The sequence below is a fragment of the Meriones unguiculatus genome, chromosome 6, assembly GCF_030254825.1.
Source record: "Meriones unguiculatus strain TT.TT164.6M chromosome 6, Bangor_MerUng_6.1, whole genome shotgun sequence".
In the NCBI taxonomy this organism is placed as follows: domain Eukaryota; kingdom Metazoa; phylum Chordata; class Mammalia; order Rodentia; family Muridae; genus Meriones; species Meriones unguiculatus.
The window spans coordinates 113,015,627-113,030,286 of NC_083354.1; the positions used below are offsets into that span (position 1 = coordinate 113,015,627).

The window sequence follows — 14,660 nt, forward strand, 5'->3', positions numbered from 1 at the left end:
AGGGGTCTATAGGGAGGAAAGAGACAGGGAAGGCAGGGGAAAGAGGTGGATGAGAAGAAAGTATTACGACACATGCTTGAAAAATCCACAATGAATTCCGCCACCCTGTATGCCAACTTAATTTAAGAACAGTTAAAACTGTGCACACACCTTGCCTAAATGAGCAAAGTGGCGCTTTGCTTCTTGAGGGATTTTTCATAATCATCAAAAGTGATGAAAACACCAGCCTCCTGACCAGCAAAATGCAGTAATCGTCTAAATGTAGAGGAGCCTGCCCTCGGATATTGCTAAGGACACTGGACACAATACTGACATTTTTCCGTAGACGTCTCATGACAATGTTTACGTTTCTTTCCTTTTGGCTCCTGTAAGAATGTCAGCATCAGTGAGATCAGTGTGAAATGGCCTGCCAGTGCCTGGAGCCCCACCCTGGAGTAGCCACAAAGGGTGGCCCATGCTGCAAACAATGCTGGGTGCGTTCAGGAGCTCAGCAAGGATGCGATGCTCAGCCCTCCACACGCTATCATGTTCCCCAGGGTGCTTCAGATGGAGTAGTAAATTATTCACAGGCAAATTGAAATGGGAGAGTCCTGTGCTCGTTTCAGCTACTTCTTTTCCCCTCGTTTGTCATCCAACACCTGTGTAAGCCCTTGCTAAAACTGGTCCTTTGATACCACCTGAGAAGGTTTTAAGAACAGTATATTTCTATTAGAATAGCCAACATTTAGGATTTGGACCATGTTGAGGAGTGTGTGTGTGTGTGTGTGTGTGTGTGTGTGTGTGTGTGATGATGTTGTTGGTGTTTTTCCCTGACCTTTGCATCAACAGGAACAATTCCACCTTGGACTTTCTGTGTCTTATCAGCAGCTTGACTTCGCTTTGTGAGAGGCTGTGTACCCTCGGAAGTCAGGAGGCATCATTAAATCGACATTCTTAGTCCCAGTGGGAATAACCACATGGCATAAAGGGAGTCAGCCTTCTTTGTTGGTTTCTTAATTGATCCAGATGTGTATATATATACCTACTAAAATCTATACTCATGGCTCAATATGATTGTCTGAATATCCTTACAGGCTCATGCTTCAACATTTCTATGAGAAATGTTGATTAAGTATCTGTTATATACACAACTCAGTACTTTAAAACAAAAAACAACAAAGTGTGTTGCAAACTGTACTACATAACACCACAAAGTATTATTATTATTATTATTGTTATTATTATTAAATATAGCTGTTAACTAATGAATCATCTCTGTTTCTCTCTGTTGTCCACCTATAAGGCTCAGGCAATATGCCAGTGTCTCTAGAAGTTTCAGTGTAGCAATCTAAGTGACACGATTTCTCCATTTTGCCCTCACAGGAATTTGCAGCTCACAAAGCCGTGAAGGCACTTCGGTCGGTACACGGAATACGATACAGACACGGCCCTGCCTTCCAAACATTGTGTAAGTTTCCTGTGCATGTAGCATTGGAGTCATCTCTCTTGAACCAATATCCTGTGCCACGATTTCCCTTAAAAAAAAAAAAAAAAAAAAAAAAAAGTGTGTTCTTCCTAAAGCAAAATTTGTGACTATCAGATTAGCCAAAGAAGACGGGGAGAGTGGGAGAGTTGATACCTGATGAGTTCCCACAGCTTGACAGAAATCGCTGTACCGATTTAAACCAATTCTGAGCCGAGAACATGCTAAGCCTGCAGTAATGACTGCAAGTTGAATTGAGATCCCTTGACAGTGGAAAGTACCAAAATGGGCTCCTTAAGCAATTTTTAAGTTCTCTAAGTGTGGAAATGGCCTCAGGAAGATAATGAAGTAAATGTTTCAGCTCTCCAGCAGCTTCCCTTTTGTCCCTTTCCTCTGCCGCTCCTGTTACGAAATGCCATTTCGTATATAGCATCTGCATCTCGATTTTCTCTTGAAGACTGATTTTAAAGTGTTTCTTTTATATAAAATAAAAAGGAACCAGCATATGGAAATAAGTTGGATACTGTAAGGTGTGGATTCTAGTCCCAAGCGGCCAGATGTATTGTCCTGGCCGGGGTATTGATTAATTCTGGTTTTTAATTTCTTCAAATGCAAAATGAGTAATTAGATTACATCATTTCTCATGAGCTTCCAGATTCTACAGTGTAGTGTTACTGGGAAGATCTAGTGAAAAATCATGGGTCATTAATGTCTGTGCGTGCATCCAAGCACGGGCTCTAAGTCTATGTAATATACTGGCATCTGATTATGCTTCTCCATAAGGCCAAATTTCTCCATGGTTTCTTTACGTAGTCTTACTGTCCTACCCCTCATTTTATTCCACAAAGGCCAGTTGTTCATTGACCTTATAAGTCAAATGAGTTTATGCTAAAAGTGAGAAGGGCACAAGTGTTACTAGTTTTAATCCATAGTTCATGATCATTGGTCCACGCTGACCTTTTAAAATGGTTTCTCCTCCTTCCTCTACTTCCCACCTAGCTCCTTTTTCCTCCATCCCTCTACCCCTTCCGCTTTTCTTTCATCCTTCCTGTGTCCCTCCTACTTGCCCTGCCTTCCTTTCTGCCACGGTCTCGCTATATAGCCAAAGCTTACCTGAAGTTTACCATCCTGCCCCAGCCCAGCTACGTTGCCTAGCTTTAGAACTGCTTTTTAATAGTTATTGTGAAAGGAAAAGTAGTATTTACAAGAAATAACATTCCAACTGATAGCAACGTAATGCCTTTATGAACAATTTTAAGTTATTTTCTAAGCCTCACCAGCCTTTTCCTCTTGGTACAAAGACATAGCCACATAATTATATTTACAGAGAACAATCTGTTACCATAGAAATGAGCCTGTCACATCAGCATGATGTAATGCTTGGCACATGCTACCTCCAACTTTGGCTTCTGTTTGTGCTCTATGGAGAGGGACACTGAAACCATAGCACATTTTCTATCCTTAGCCAAAGCCACCAGAAACTGAAAGGTGCCGGAGTTGCTTGGCTATCCCCTTCATATAATGAGTCCATCTGACCTTGTCCCAGGAAATTTATGAAAAAGTATCTTGCTACCAGGCAATATGGTACATACTTGTAATCCTCACCCTCTGGAGGTAGAGGAAAGAGGATTTACAAATACCTCTTGGTTTAGATAGTGAGTTCTGGGCCATTGTAGTCCATAGAGCAAGTTTCAGGCCAGGTTAGGGCTACATAATGAGATTCTGCTGGGTTGTGTTCTGTTGTTGTTTTGTTTTGTTTTTGTGTGTACTTGTATTTGTTTGTGCATTTGTTTGTTTGTTTACAAAAAAGCATGGTGGTGGTGGCCAGCACTTGGGACACAGACAAAGGCAAATCTCTGAGTTCAAAGCTAGCCTGGTCTACAGAGCAAGTCCCAGGCTGGCCAGGGCCACACATATAAACCCTGTATCAAAAAACAAAGGGGTGGGATGTGAGGGGTTTGCTGTGCCAAGCATGAGGACCAGAGTTTAAAACCTCAGAATTCACGTTAAAACCAGACTCAGCAGTACCCATCCACAATGCTACTGTGCCTACTACAGGGTAGGAGGCAGAGACAAGAGAACCTTGGAAATCCGTGGGCCAGCTAGCATATGCAGTCTCAAACACAGTAAAGGCAATGAGTGAGGTTATGCCCTTATCTCCACACGTATGCTGTGGTACACACAGGCACACAGGCCACATGTGCTGTCTCACAAACGTGTGCACTGTCACACACATGCACACGTGCATGCACTTTAAAAAGTGATATTGTTCAGGCAAATGAACATGTTCCAGAAACTTAGTAATAGTAGCGTATGTATGCCAAGCGGGATCATAAATATTTCAGAGAAGAAAGTACGTCAAGATTTTCCTGTGAAATATTAATTCATTTACTAAATTATTCCCTTTGGAGCTTTTTATTCTAAATTCTATGTGCTAGGCACTTTGGGGTGTAAATAAGTAAGATAATAGTAACTAATACATCCTCAGCGCTTTCAAGTGATGTACTATTTCATTTCGTTTTCGCAGCAACCCTGTGCCGCAGGTGGAACTGGATGTCTGGCTCATAAGCAGGGCATCTTCATCAGTGCCTGTGTTTTCAGTTCTTACCTGAAAAGCCGCAGCATGCGTGGCCAGAGTTGCAGAGCCAGGGGGGAGAGCAGCCAGAACGGATTGTTAGCTATGTTAAGTGCTCTGGAGAGGCTAAAAGTAGTATCTGAGGGGAGAGAAAAAACAACAAAACAAAACAGAAAAGGAGAGTAGATATGTTGTCATTGGTGACCTTCACGAACAAAGATCACCACACAAAAGAGACAGAAACCAGACTGATAGCGTTTGAGAGTGTAGCTGTCTTTCAATTCCCTTGACTTCTAACACAAAATGAAGAGCAGGGCAGAGAGAGGGGGAGAGTATGCCAACCAGGGATGCATGGAAGAGGAGGGGTCCCTGAGCATTTTAGCCAATGCAGATGTAAGGCGTGAAAATTTGTGAGTGACACAAGGACTTGGAAGAGATCCACAATACAGAGAAGGCAGTGTCACATGGTAGAGACAGAGAGAGAGAGAGAGCAGCTGGAAAGGGAAAGCTTGGGGTTCTGGTGTCAGCAGAGGAGATGACGCAGAGCCATTTTGGGGACAGAGATAAAATGGGGGCGGGATAAGCTGAGAATGACAAAGTCCAGGAAATGTCAGGCTGTGACAGCACAGAGCATCACCTATGATTAGACAACCCACACACACAAGCCACTCCCCTACAAAGACTCTCTCTCTCTGTGATGCCCTTCCCTGGACTGAGTCAGAAACTAGTGGTAGGTTGATCACTGGAGAAGCTGCAGCAGAGTACAGACAGGGGAAGGCACTGGGAAGATCTGGGGAAAACTTTAGTGAGATAATCAGCCATGGCCAAGTGAAATGAAAGCATAGTGGGGGCGGGGAAGAGGTCAGAACACTAAAGGCTGAAGGCAGGAAGGGTGCTCAACAGGAGTGAGAGAACAGAGGGAGTGGAGGAGACGAGGGGCTTCAGGAGACAGACTTCTAGTTCCCCAGACCTTGAAAGGGAGCAACCGAGCTGTAACAACAACAAAGGGCTCTCAGTGTAGCATACTTACTGGTGAATGAAGAAGACAAAGCAAAGGTGAAGAGAAATGTTATGGAAACTTAGGTTGAGAAACTTGGAGGCCGTCACATTGGCCCAGCATTAATGCTTAGACCAGGTCCTCAAAGGTGACAGCAAGCATAATTTGTAAGATCTGTTAGCCAGATGCCAAAGAACCACTGTTAATGCCATCTTTTAATTTGTGTCTGTTATTTCTGTGTATGAGGCAGCATGCATGTAGAGGTCAGAGGTCAGACTACGTGGAGTCACTTCTCTCCTTCATCTTCACATGGGTTACACTCACAACCTTCACTGCAGCAAGTTTACCTGCTTAGCCATCTATCTTAAATCATTCTTACTAAGTGATTCTTTTTGGAAGAATTTGATAGAGTTTAGTGAACATGTATTTTATATGCCCACAAGCGTGTGTGTGTGTGTGTGTGTGTGAAAATTAACACATACCCTTTAGTGAAGCACATTTTTCTTTTTGCCTCTTAGACGTAAGCTCTGGGAACTCGATGGATTGGGCTTATAAAAACGGAATACCCTATGCATTTGCTTTTGAACTTCGAGACACTGGGCATTTTGGATTCTTACTGCCAGAGGTGCTCATAAAACCCACGTGCACAGAGACCATGCTGGCTGTGAAGAATATCACCATGCATCTGCTAAAGAAATGCCCTTGAGAGAAACGCGCGTCTGCTCTGCCAACCCGGAGAAAGCCGGGGCTGACCTAAAGGCAGCTTGGCAAAAGGAACTGTTTACACTGGAAGGATCCGTGGACATTAAAGGATCTTTTCATGCAATTTGGCACTTTGTAACAATAGAAAATTAGGACACAGCCTACTTTGGTATGAGAAGAAAATCCACTTTATATCCCTTTAGAGTCTTATTTGATTATAGGAGGGGAAGGAAATGTTTTCAAATTCCTTTGTTTCAAGAAGTATGCAAATTAGTTGAGGATTGCCCTTCAATCAACCTCCATGCCCTTGATCAAGATCTAGGCTACCAATGGCATTTAATTACTTGGTTCTTATTTGAAATAGAAACAACTGTATTTCTTAACAAATACATAATCTCTCAAAGACTAACATTATTCGCACATTCATCTCACTTTAGTGCACCGTTTACACCTCTATAACAAGTCAGGCAGATGTTTCAATAAAGTCACGAGCCCACAGCCGCTGCGCTTCCCTGCGCAGTCTAGACCCTAGCAGCACTGAATCATGAATAGAGGAGGAAGCAGTGGAGGCCCACCCCAAGCTGAGAAGTTGTGAGACGGGGAGCCATTTTTCCTCGCGTGCAACCACAGGCCTCTGGGAAGGCAGGCAGAGTTGTGGGGCAGGGAATGGGGCACAGGATAGGGGAGTGCAGTTTACTGCTGGAGGTGCTTTCGGAGGAGTTGGCAGGCAGGGGCCTGGGGGGAAGATCACCTGTGTCACCGGGTCTGTCAGACTTTCAGAGTTGTGGGGCCAGAGATGGGGCACGGGGTGTGGGGTGCAGTCCACCAGTGTTGAGGGTGTAAACAGGTGAGTTGTCTAGCCCTGCCTGCCAACTCACCTGAAAGCACTCTGCTTTCCCAGAGGCCTGCCAGACCCAGGGATAGATACCAGGTAAGACACCCACACACATAACCTAGGCCCGAGTCCTCCGACTCAGGCTTAGAAGATACATTTGAATAAATCAATACATGGGTAAAAGAAAATGTTAAATCTAAAAAGTCCCTGAAATAAAAACATCAGGGAAATCTGGGACACTATGAAAAGACCAAGCCTAAAAATAATAGGAGTACAAGAAAGAGAAGATTCCCAGCTCAAAGGTTCAGAAAATATTTTTCACAAAATCATAGAAAAAAAAATTTTCCTGACCTAAAGAAAGAGATGCCTTTCAACATGCAAGAGGCCTACAGAACATCAAATAGATAAGACCAGAAAATAAAATTTCCCCACCACATAATAATCAAAACACCAAATGTACAGAACAAAAAAAAAAAAAAAAAGACTATTAAAAGCAGAAAGGGAAAAATGGCCACATCACATATAAAGGAAGGCCTATCATAATTACACCCAACTTCTCAACAGAGACTTGAAAAGCCAGAAGGACCTGGGCAGATCTCTAAGAGACCACAAATGACAGCCCAGACTACTATACCCAGTAAAACTTTCAGTCACTACAGAGGGAGAAAACAAGATATTTCACAACAACAATAACAAAAAAGTCAACAATGTCTATTCACAAATTCAGCCCTACAAAAGATACTAGAAGAAAAACTCCAACCCAAGGATTACACAGGATATAAAATAATTCTCCAAGAACAAAACAAAAAGAAGGGAAGCAGACGCACGCGCACACACTACCACCACAAACATCAAAATAACAAATTAATAATCATTGGTCACTAATATCTCTCAACATCAATTAACTCAATTCCCCAATAAAAAGACACAGGCTAACAGAATGGATACGAAAACACAATCCATCAATCTGCTGCATACAAGAAAACAAACCTCATCATCAAAGGTAAACATTACCTCAGAATAAAGGGCTGGGGAAAGGGTTTTCAAGCAAACGGGCACAGGCTCTAATCCCAGCGCTCAGGAGGCAGAAGCAGGCAGATCTGTGAGTGTGAGGACAGCTTGGTCTACACAGTGAGTCCAGGACAGCCAGGGTTGTTACACAGAGAATCCTGTCTCAAAAAACCAAAATAATAATAATAACAATAATGTTAAATAAGCCAGGCATGGTGGCCCAGGCATATAATCCAGAATACTGAAGAGGCTCAAGCAGAAGGATTCCAAGACCATGGATTGCCTGGACTACAGAGCAAGTTCAAGGCCAGCCTGGTCAAATCAATGAGACTCTCTGAAAATAAAAAATAAAGGACATCTAGGGATTTACCTAGCATGTATGGGACCTTGGATTCACTGACCAAGGCTGACAACAAGCAAATTTCAGTCTTAGTTACAAGTGCCAGGCATAGGAGTTTTACATTAATAATCTAATTTGGTCTGTACAATACATGTTTCAAATGAGGAAACAGGCTTAGCAAGGAGACACAGACTTCCATTTCCAGGAGGTCAACAGTGTATGTGTCTTCAGCATTGAAAATAACTTAGGCTCCTGGACAAGGTAGAACTTTTGTTGAGATGGGGTCTCCTCTGCCTCTTTACTGCTCAGACTACACGTGTATACCAAAACACCAGGCCGGTGATTGTTTAAAATCATTGTACACCCATGAGAGAAGAAAATGAAGACACCTTAGGCTAGGCCTTGAATGATTAGATCCAGAAATCTAAAAAGGAATGCATGCAGACTGGGATTTCACAGCATTTGGGAGAAACAGGGTCAAAGAACAAAGGCCAAGGCTGCACCATGCTGTGAAGTCTAAGGAGTTTACTTCTATCTGTATTCCAGGATTCCCTTACATAGAAGGGTAGATTCCATTATCATACACACTCTCTTTACACACATGCATATATACACATATACACACACACACACATACACTCACATTCATACTTTGTCTTTCTCTCTCTCTCACACACACACACACAGACACACACAATTATGTTATTTCTAATGGACCATCAGGAAAACTGACCATTTCCAATTTGGTAAGAGTAGTGTGGCAAGGAATTGCTACTAAAAATTTGGAAAAACACATCAGTTCTCTTGCAGGTTTGTGGCCCAAATTCAGACTTCTTAAATGGCCTGATAAAACTAGCCAATAGTGTAGTTCAGATTTTTTCCAAGCTGGTAATGCCTCCAAGCATTCAGTAGAAAGCCTCTTAAAAGTTTTGTCTGAGGAAAACATGACTCTCGGGATAAAGGGATGGCCTGAAAACTTCCAGAGAGGAGAAAAAGACCCAGTCAAAGGAACGAGGATATGCATAGCATGAACTTCACTGGCACCACTAAAGCTGAAAGGCAATGGAGAAATGTCGTCAGGGCTTTAAGGAAAAATCACCCCTCCTAAAAAAAAAAAAAAAAAGTTATATTTAGCAAAGTTATTGATGAAATCTGAGGGTAAAATGTAGACATGTTCATAAAAGTAAGTTCCTAATAATTTGCTTTTTCTTGGAAATTCCTAGCAGGAATAAATCAAGAGAGATGTAGCATTCAAAATTATATAGGAATCATGTTTGGATATGAACTGTCCCCTGCAAATGTCTCATCTCTTAGGAGTATGGTCCCCAGCTGCTGGCACTATTTTGGAAGGCAATGAAACTCCAAGAGTGGGGCTTCACCGAATGTATGTCAGCCAGGGAGGCATCAGGGCTGTTTGTCCCTGGGTCCTTCCCAGTCTCCTGGCCACCATAAGGCGAAAAAGCTCACACTCCATCATGTATATTTTGGCCATGATGCTCTGCCATTCTGTGGGCCCAGAATCAACAGAACTAAGGTTAAGAATGACAGCTCTGAAACCATGAGCCAAAATAAATCTTTGATTGTGTCAGTATTTAGTTACAGGGATAAGAAAAGTAGCACAAGGGAGAATGTAAGATAGAAAACAGGCACGGAGGAAAAGGCCTGAGGTAACAGCTTTCTGACAGACATGCAGAAGTACTAACTTGGAGTAGAGGAAAGAGAACTAAGATTTCAGATAAACATGAAGATACATGTGAAATACACACAAATATGTTGAAGGCAATTTTTATTTGTACAGGACTTGAGGATGAACTCACAATAAAAGTATAGAAAAGCAGCAAACAAAAACTGCATTTAAATTGACAAAAAATAAGTGGGTTTTATTTTTTAAAAGGTATCCTAAAATACTACATGACTTACTTCTTAGTAATACAAAGTCAAATAGTGTCAGACATAAGTACTCCAGGATAGGAAGAAGCAAGATGCAAATAAGATGGAGACATAAGATAGCATAATCTTCCTCCTCCTCTATAGAAAGAAATCAGATAGTCTTGAAGGCTAAAAAGAAAAAGAAAAAAATCAAGAAAATCTACATATACTTATTAGTTAAAATAAGAAGGTAGGGTCAGCCAAGCATGGTGACAGAGGGAGGCAGAGACAGGCAGATCTCTGTGAGTTTGAGGCCAGCCTAGTCTACAAAGCAAGTCCAGGATAGCCAAGGCTACATAGAAGAACCCTATCTTGAAAGAAAGAAAGAAAGAAAGAAAGAAAGAAAGAAAGAAAGAAAGAAGGAAGGAAGGAAGGAAGGAAGGAAGGAAGGAAGGAAGGAAGGAAAAGAGAAAGGAAAGGAAAGGAAAAGAAAGAAAGAAAGAAAAGAAAAGAGAAAGTAGGGTCAGCATAGCTGGGCTGCCTTGTCTGCCTCAGTGAGAGAGGATGCTCCTAGCCTTGATGGGACTTGATGTACCACCAGCTCATAGCCCTGCTGGTGGGTTGGTACCCATGGGGGGGCACCCCTTCTCTGAGGAGGAGATGGAGGATGGGAGAGGGGTGTGAGGGTGAGACTGGAAGGAGAGGAGGGAGGGGCCTATGATCAGAATGTAAGTGAATAAATTTAAAAAGAAAGAGAGAGAAAGAAAGAAAGAAAGAAAGAAAGAAAGAAAGAAAGAAAGAAAGTTAATGAGATGGGTCAGCAGGTAAGAGCACTTGCCAACAAGTCTGACAACCAGAGTTCAATCCCCAGAACCCAGAACCCACCTCATGAAAGGTCCCACAAAAAGTCCTCTGGTTGCTACATGCTCACTGTGGCATGTATATGTGTGCATACGTGCATGTGCTCAGAAACACAAACACAAATAACTATGACAAAAGAATATAAATATTAAAAAAATAAGTAGCAAGATGAAAAATTATTGGACTAATGAAAGAGAATAGAAAGTAACACGGGATGGAATGAAGTACTGTTCTCTTTAGCACATGCTTCTTATATTAAATAAACTTTCATTTGAGGAGAAATATTTTAATATAGGCTTAAGTACAAGGATTAAGAGAAAGACAGGCACAGAGAAGAATACAAAAAAAACATCTGAGAGTGTCAATATAAGCTTCTTAAAAAGAGTCATAAAAAACAAGACTGATCTTGCTTTTCAATTAGGAAATGCAAACATTAAAACATTTGCTACTTTTAAATAAAAACAATATTTTAAAAGCAAAGTCATAATTACTCACTTTCTGCTTTTGAGGCAGGGTTTGCTGTGTGGCCCAAGTTGCGCTCAAACTGACAACCCTTTTGATGATTTTTTCCCTAATATTGGAATTAGACATGTGCCACCATACTGATTTTTGTTTTATCGGCCCAGACACATGTTTGTAAGACAAGTCTTAGAAAGGCTTGGTTCTATGAAGAAGAAATACACTCACCCCGCAGCAAACACTCAGGAGTGGTCGGAAGATCTGAGGGGGCACTGTTCTTTTCATCCCTACCAGCAGAACAGGTGTGAACCAAAATGTTCAGCACAATTAGGAGGGACGGGAGGCTGATAAAGACCCTGGGTGGAAAGAAGCTATTTCTCAGAATCTGACAAGAGGAACTGGACCAGCATGCCTTGTCTAGGGACCCATGCACATCCTTGATGCTCCTTTGGTTGGGAGCTCTGGGAGCTCCCTGTGTCTGGACCTTCCACAGGTCCATCAGATAGCACCACTCCTTGACAAGCAAGCAACAGTTACTTCTTGAGTCTTTAGGGAGAAAAACACCACAACAAATATATAGATAAACCTCAAAATTCATCCTTCATTGTAGTCAGTATCTAGCCTTTACCAAGCCCAATGCAGGAAGAACAGTTGGCAAGTTACTACCAAGAACTAGATATTTATATTACTTATCCTTTCTGTCACCCAGCAGAAGTGTTAAGAATGCTTTTTCAGAGGCCGAAGGAGGGTACGCACACACAAACACAATAATCCACCATCTTCAGGGTACTCAGTTTCTTTACTACCCATATATAGATTCAGAATGAAAGTCTTGATAAATTCTTACCCATGATTACTCTCACATTTCAGTAATACTGTATACATTTTATGCCTCGGGTTCTTTAAGTAGGTATTTTAATATTTATAGGCTATTTTCATATTTAATATTTTTAAACTAAGCCACAAAATGAATGGAGGAGTGATTTGTGTTCAGAGCACCCTGGTGGGTGCTGTGTGTGAGGACCAGAGGTCTTATATTTGTTTCAACTCTTGCTTAAGAATGTAACACTTCTTAAGAATATAACACTTCTTTTTCCTCCACTATAAATAGAACATGCATTTTGAACCACTGTAAAGTAATTTTATAATGCTGATTATATCAAGTTTTATTTTTCAGCTGAGTTTTAGCTAGTGTTTAAGTTTCTTAGGGGTGCCATAATAAAGTCCTACAAATTGAAGGCCTGAAAGCAATAGAAATGCATTACATCATGGTTCTGGAGGTTAGAGTTCTAAAATCAGGCATCAGTAGGACATGTCCCGGGGAACGCTGTCTCTTCCCATCTGGTCATTTTAAAGCTGTCTTTGGCACTCCTTGACTTTCAGCTGCATAGCTCTATTCTCTGTCTTCACATGGTCTGTCTGTACTTCACATGACCAAGGTCGTAGGTCTTTACCTTCCTGTGAGTGACCAGGTTCATATGTCTGTCTCTATCGTCATATGACTGGGTGCCCATAACAACACTGGTTGTTTTGTTTCTTAATTGTCAGCTTGATCTAGAGTTACGTGAGAAGAGGGACCTTCATCTGAAGAATTTCCTTCATCAGACTGGCCTGTAGGATGTCTCTGAGGGCACTGTCTTGATTGCCAATTTGTGCAGGAGTTCCTAGCCCATTGTGGATGGTACCATCTCTAAGCAGGTGTTCCTGGTTGCATAAAAAAGCGAGCCAAGCGTAAGCCAGGAGTAGGCCTGTAAACAGCCTTCCTCTGTGAGCCTCGCTTTGAGGTCCTCAGCTGGCTTCCTCAGTGATGAACTGTGACCTGTTAAGGGTAAGCTGAAATAAAGCCTCTTCTCCAAGGGCTGGGGTTGGGTTTGGCCTGGTGCTATGCATTCTAATGTTAATTACTTGCCCCCAAGGTCTTGTCTCTGCTCAGAAGAGCATATTCTCACATAAACCTACCCAGGTCGTGTAAACCTGCGTAAGTCATTATATCTGATTGGTTAATTAATTAAACAGCCTATACCTGGGCAGGGCAGAATGGGGTGGGCGTGGCTAAAGTTCCCTAGCTCTCGGGTTCACGAGAATCATGGGGAAAGACAGGTTGGAAGAGAGGAAGGAGGAGGACACCACCATGGGTTAGCACGGAGAAGGAATCATGCTGGCTGGGAGGAAGGACTCCAATAATGGCGTGGAAGGCCCAGATGAAGACTATAAGCAAGTATATTAGGATTACGGACGGAAGGTGGACCAGATGAGAATGATTAAGGCAGAGGGCATCGGATGGGGTCTGGGAGATGGAGGACAAGCTTGCTGAGACAGCGTAGGTGAAATACCTGGTCAGTGTTCTATTATTTGTGATAGCGGGTTTGATCATACTGCCGTGGTTACCTTAGGGCTAATAACAATATATGACCCAACCCACAGCATTTTCATTTTCTACAACAGACTGGTTTGGGTCGGAATGTTTCATCACAGAAACAGAAAGAAGACTCTAGTCATAGGAGATGGCGCACTCTCCCTGAGTATGGCATCACCTAGCTAAAGGCATTGCATCTCCCTCCACAGATGGTCACATTCTGAGGTACGCATGCTTACGAGTCAAGTTATAACACCCACAATAAAAAAATTTATAGACTATTAGACAGGGGTAGGCTAGTCTATTTATAGCTTAACTTTTTAAATAATGAAATTATCCAAATTTTGATGTGCTATTAACATAAGAAATGTGTTTCTTTTACTTAAAGTTGTATATTACCTCAGCTCTTGTTGATTATTTGGGACTGATGCATCATAAGATGTATTTACACCTAAGTTACACTGGATACAAACTAATTGATTAAATCAGAATTCCATGCAAATGTTAATTAAGTATGTTGTAGATTAAGCAGGGTAATTACATAGTGATTGTATTTAATGGAATATTTTCATGAATCATAATTAGAATATTGCATAATAAGCCTGAAAACAGCTTCACTGAATTCCTAATGCATTTCACAAAACACGATGTACCAAGACCTGCTAAGACAGGTGAGAAATCTCATAAAAATAAGCTTGAAGTGAGTTGAAGGCAGATTCTAATTGACTCCTCGGTCCTAACCCCTGACCCTGTATCACAACGGTGACCTGTAGGGCGGTGTCCTCTTTCCCTAGTGGATGCCCTATGGGGAGCTCTGCACGGAACAGCTCTCCTTACTGTGCCAACCCAGCGCGGGTGAGGCAGGCATATCCAATGACAGCTGAAGACATCTAGTATGTGGCTGTTATAATTAGCCTCATAATTTAATTATGAATTAAACCAAGAGGCTAACTTCATGACCTAGTGATATAGCCATGAAATGGTGGGTTCTCGGCTTCAGACTCACTGAACGGTAAATGTTTCCCCAACTGGGAAGAATTCGAAAATTAGCCACCTTCTGTCAGAGCAAGCTGGCAGAAAAGTGTGCATACTCTGGGAAAACACATTAGCAACAACCAAACAACGGGTATAAGGATCAGTTACTGCCTGATCTGAGTATTTTCCCCCAAATGCCAGATGGTGAAAATTCAATC

General features: G+C 42.0%; 1 protein-coding gene across 4 annotated transcripts in view; it reads left to right on the forward strand.

Annotated features, from left to right (window-relative positions):
• Positions 1-13,751, forward strand: part of Cpa6 (carboxypeptidase A6) — a 286,143-nt gene extending 272,392 nt beyond the window's left edge. For all 4 annotated transcript variants that reach the window (XM_060385867.1, XM_060385866.1, XM_021644441.2 and 1 more), the window contains 2 exons: positions 1,363-1,447; positions 5,553-13,751. In XM_060385867.1, coding sequence (XP_060241850.1) covers positions 1,363-1,447; positions 5,553-5,740 — 273 coding nt within the window. In that variant the 3' untranslated portion in view covers positions 5,741-13,751. The remainder of the gene's footprint in view (positions 1-1,362; positions 1,448-5,552) is intronic.
• Positions 13,752-14,660: the final 909 nt, after the last annotated feature.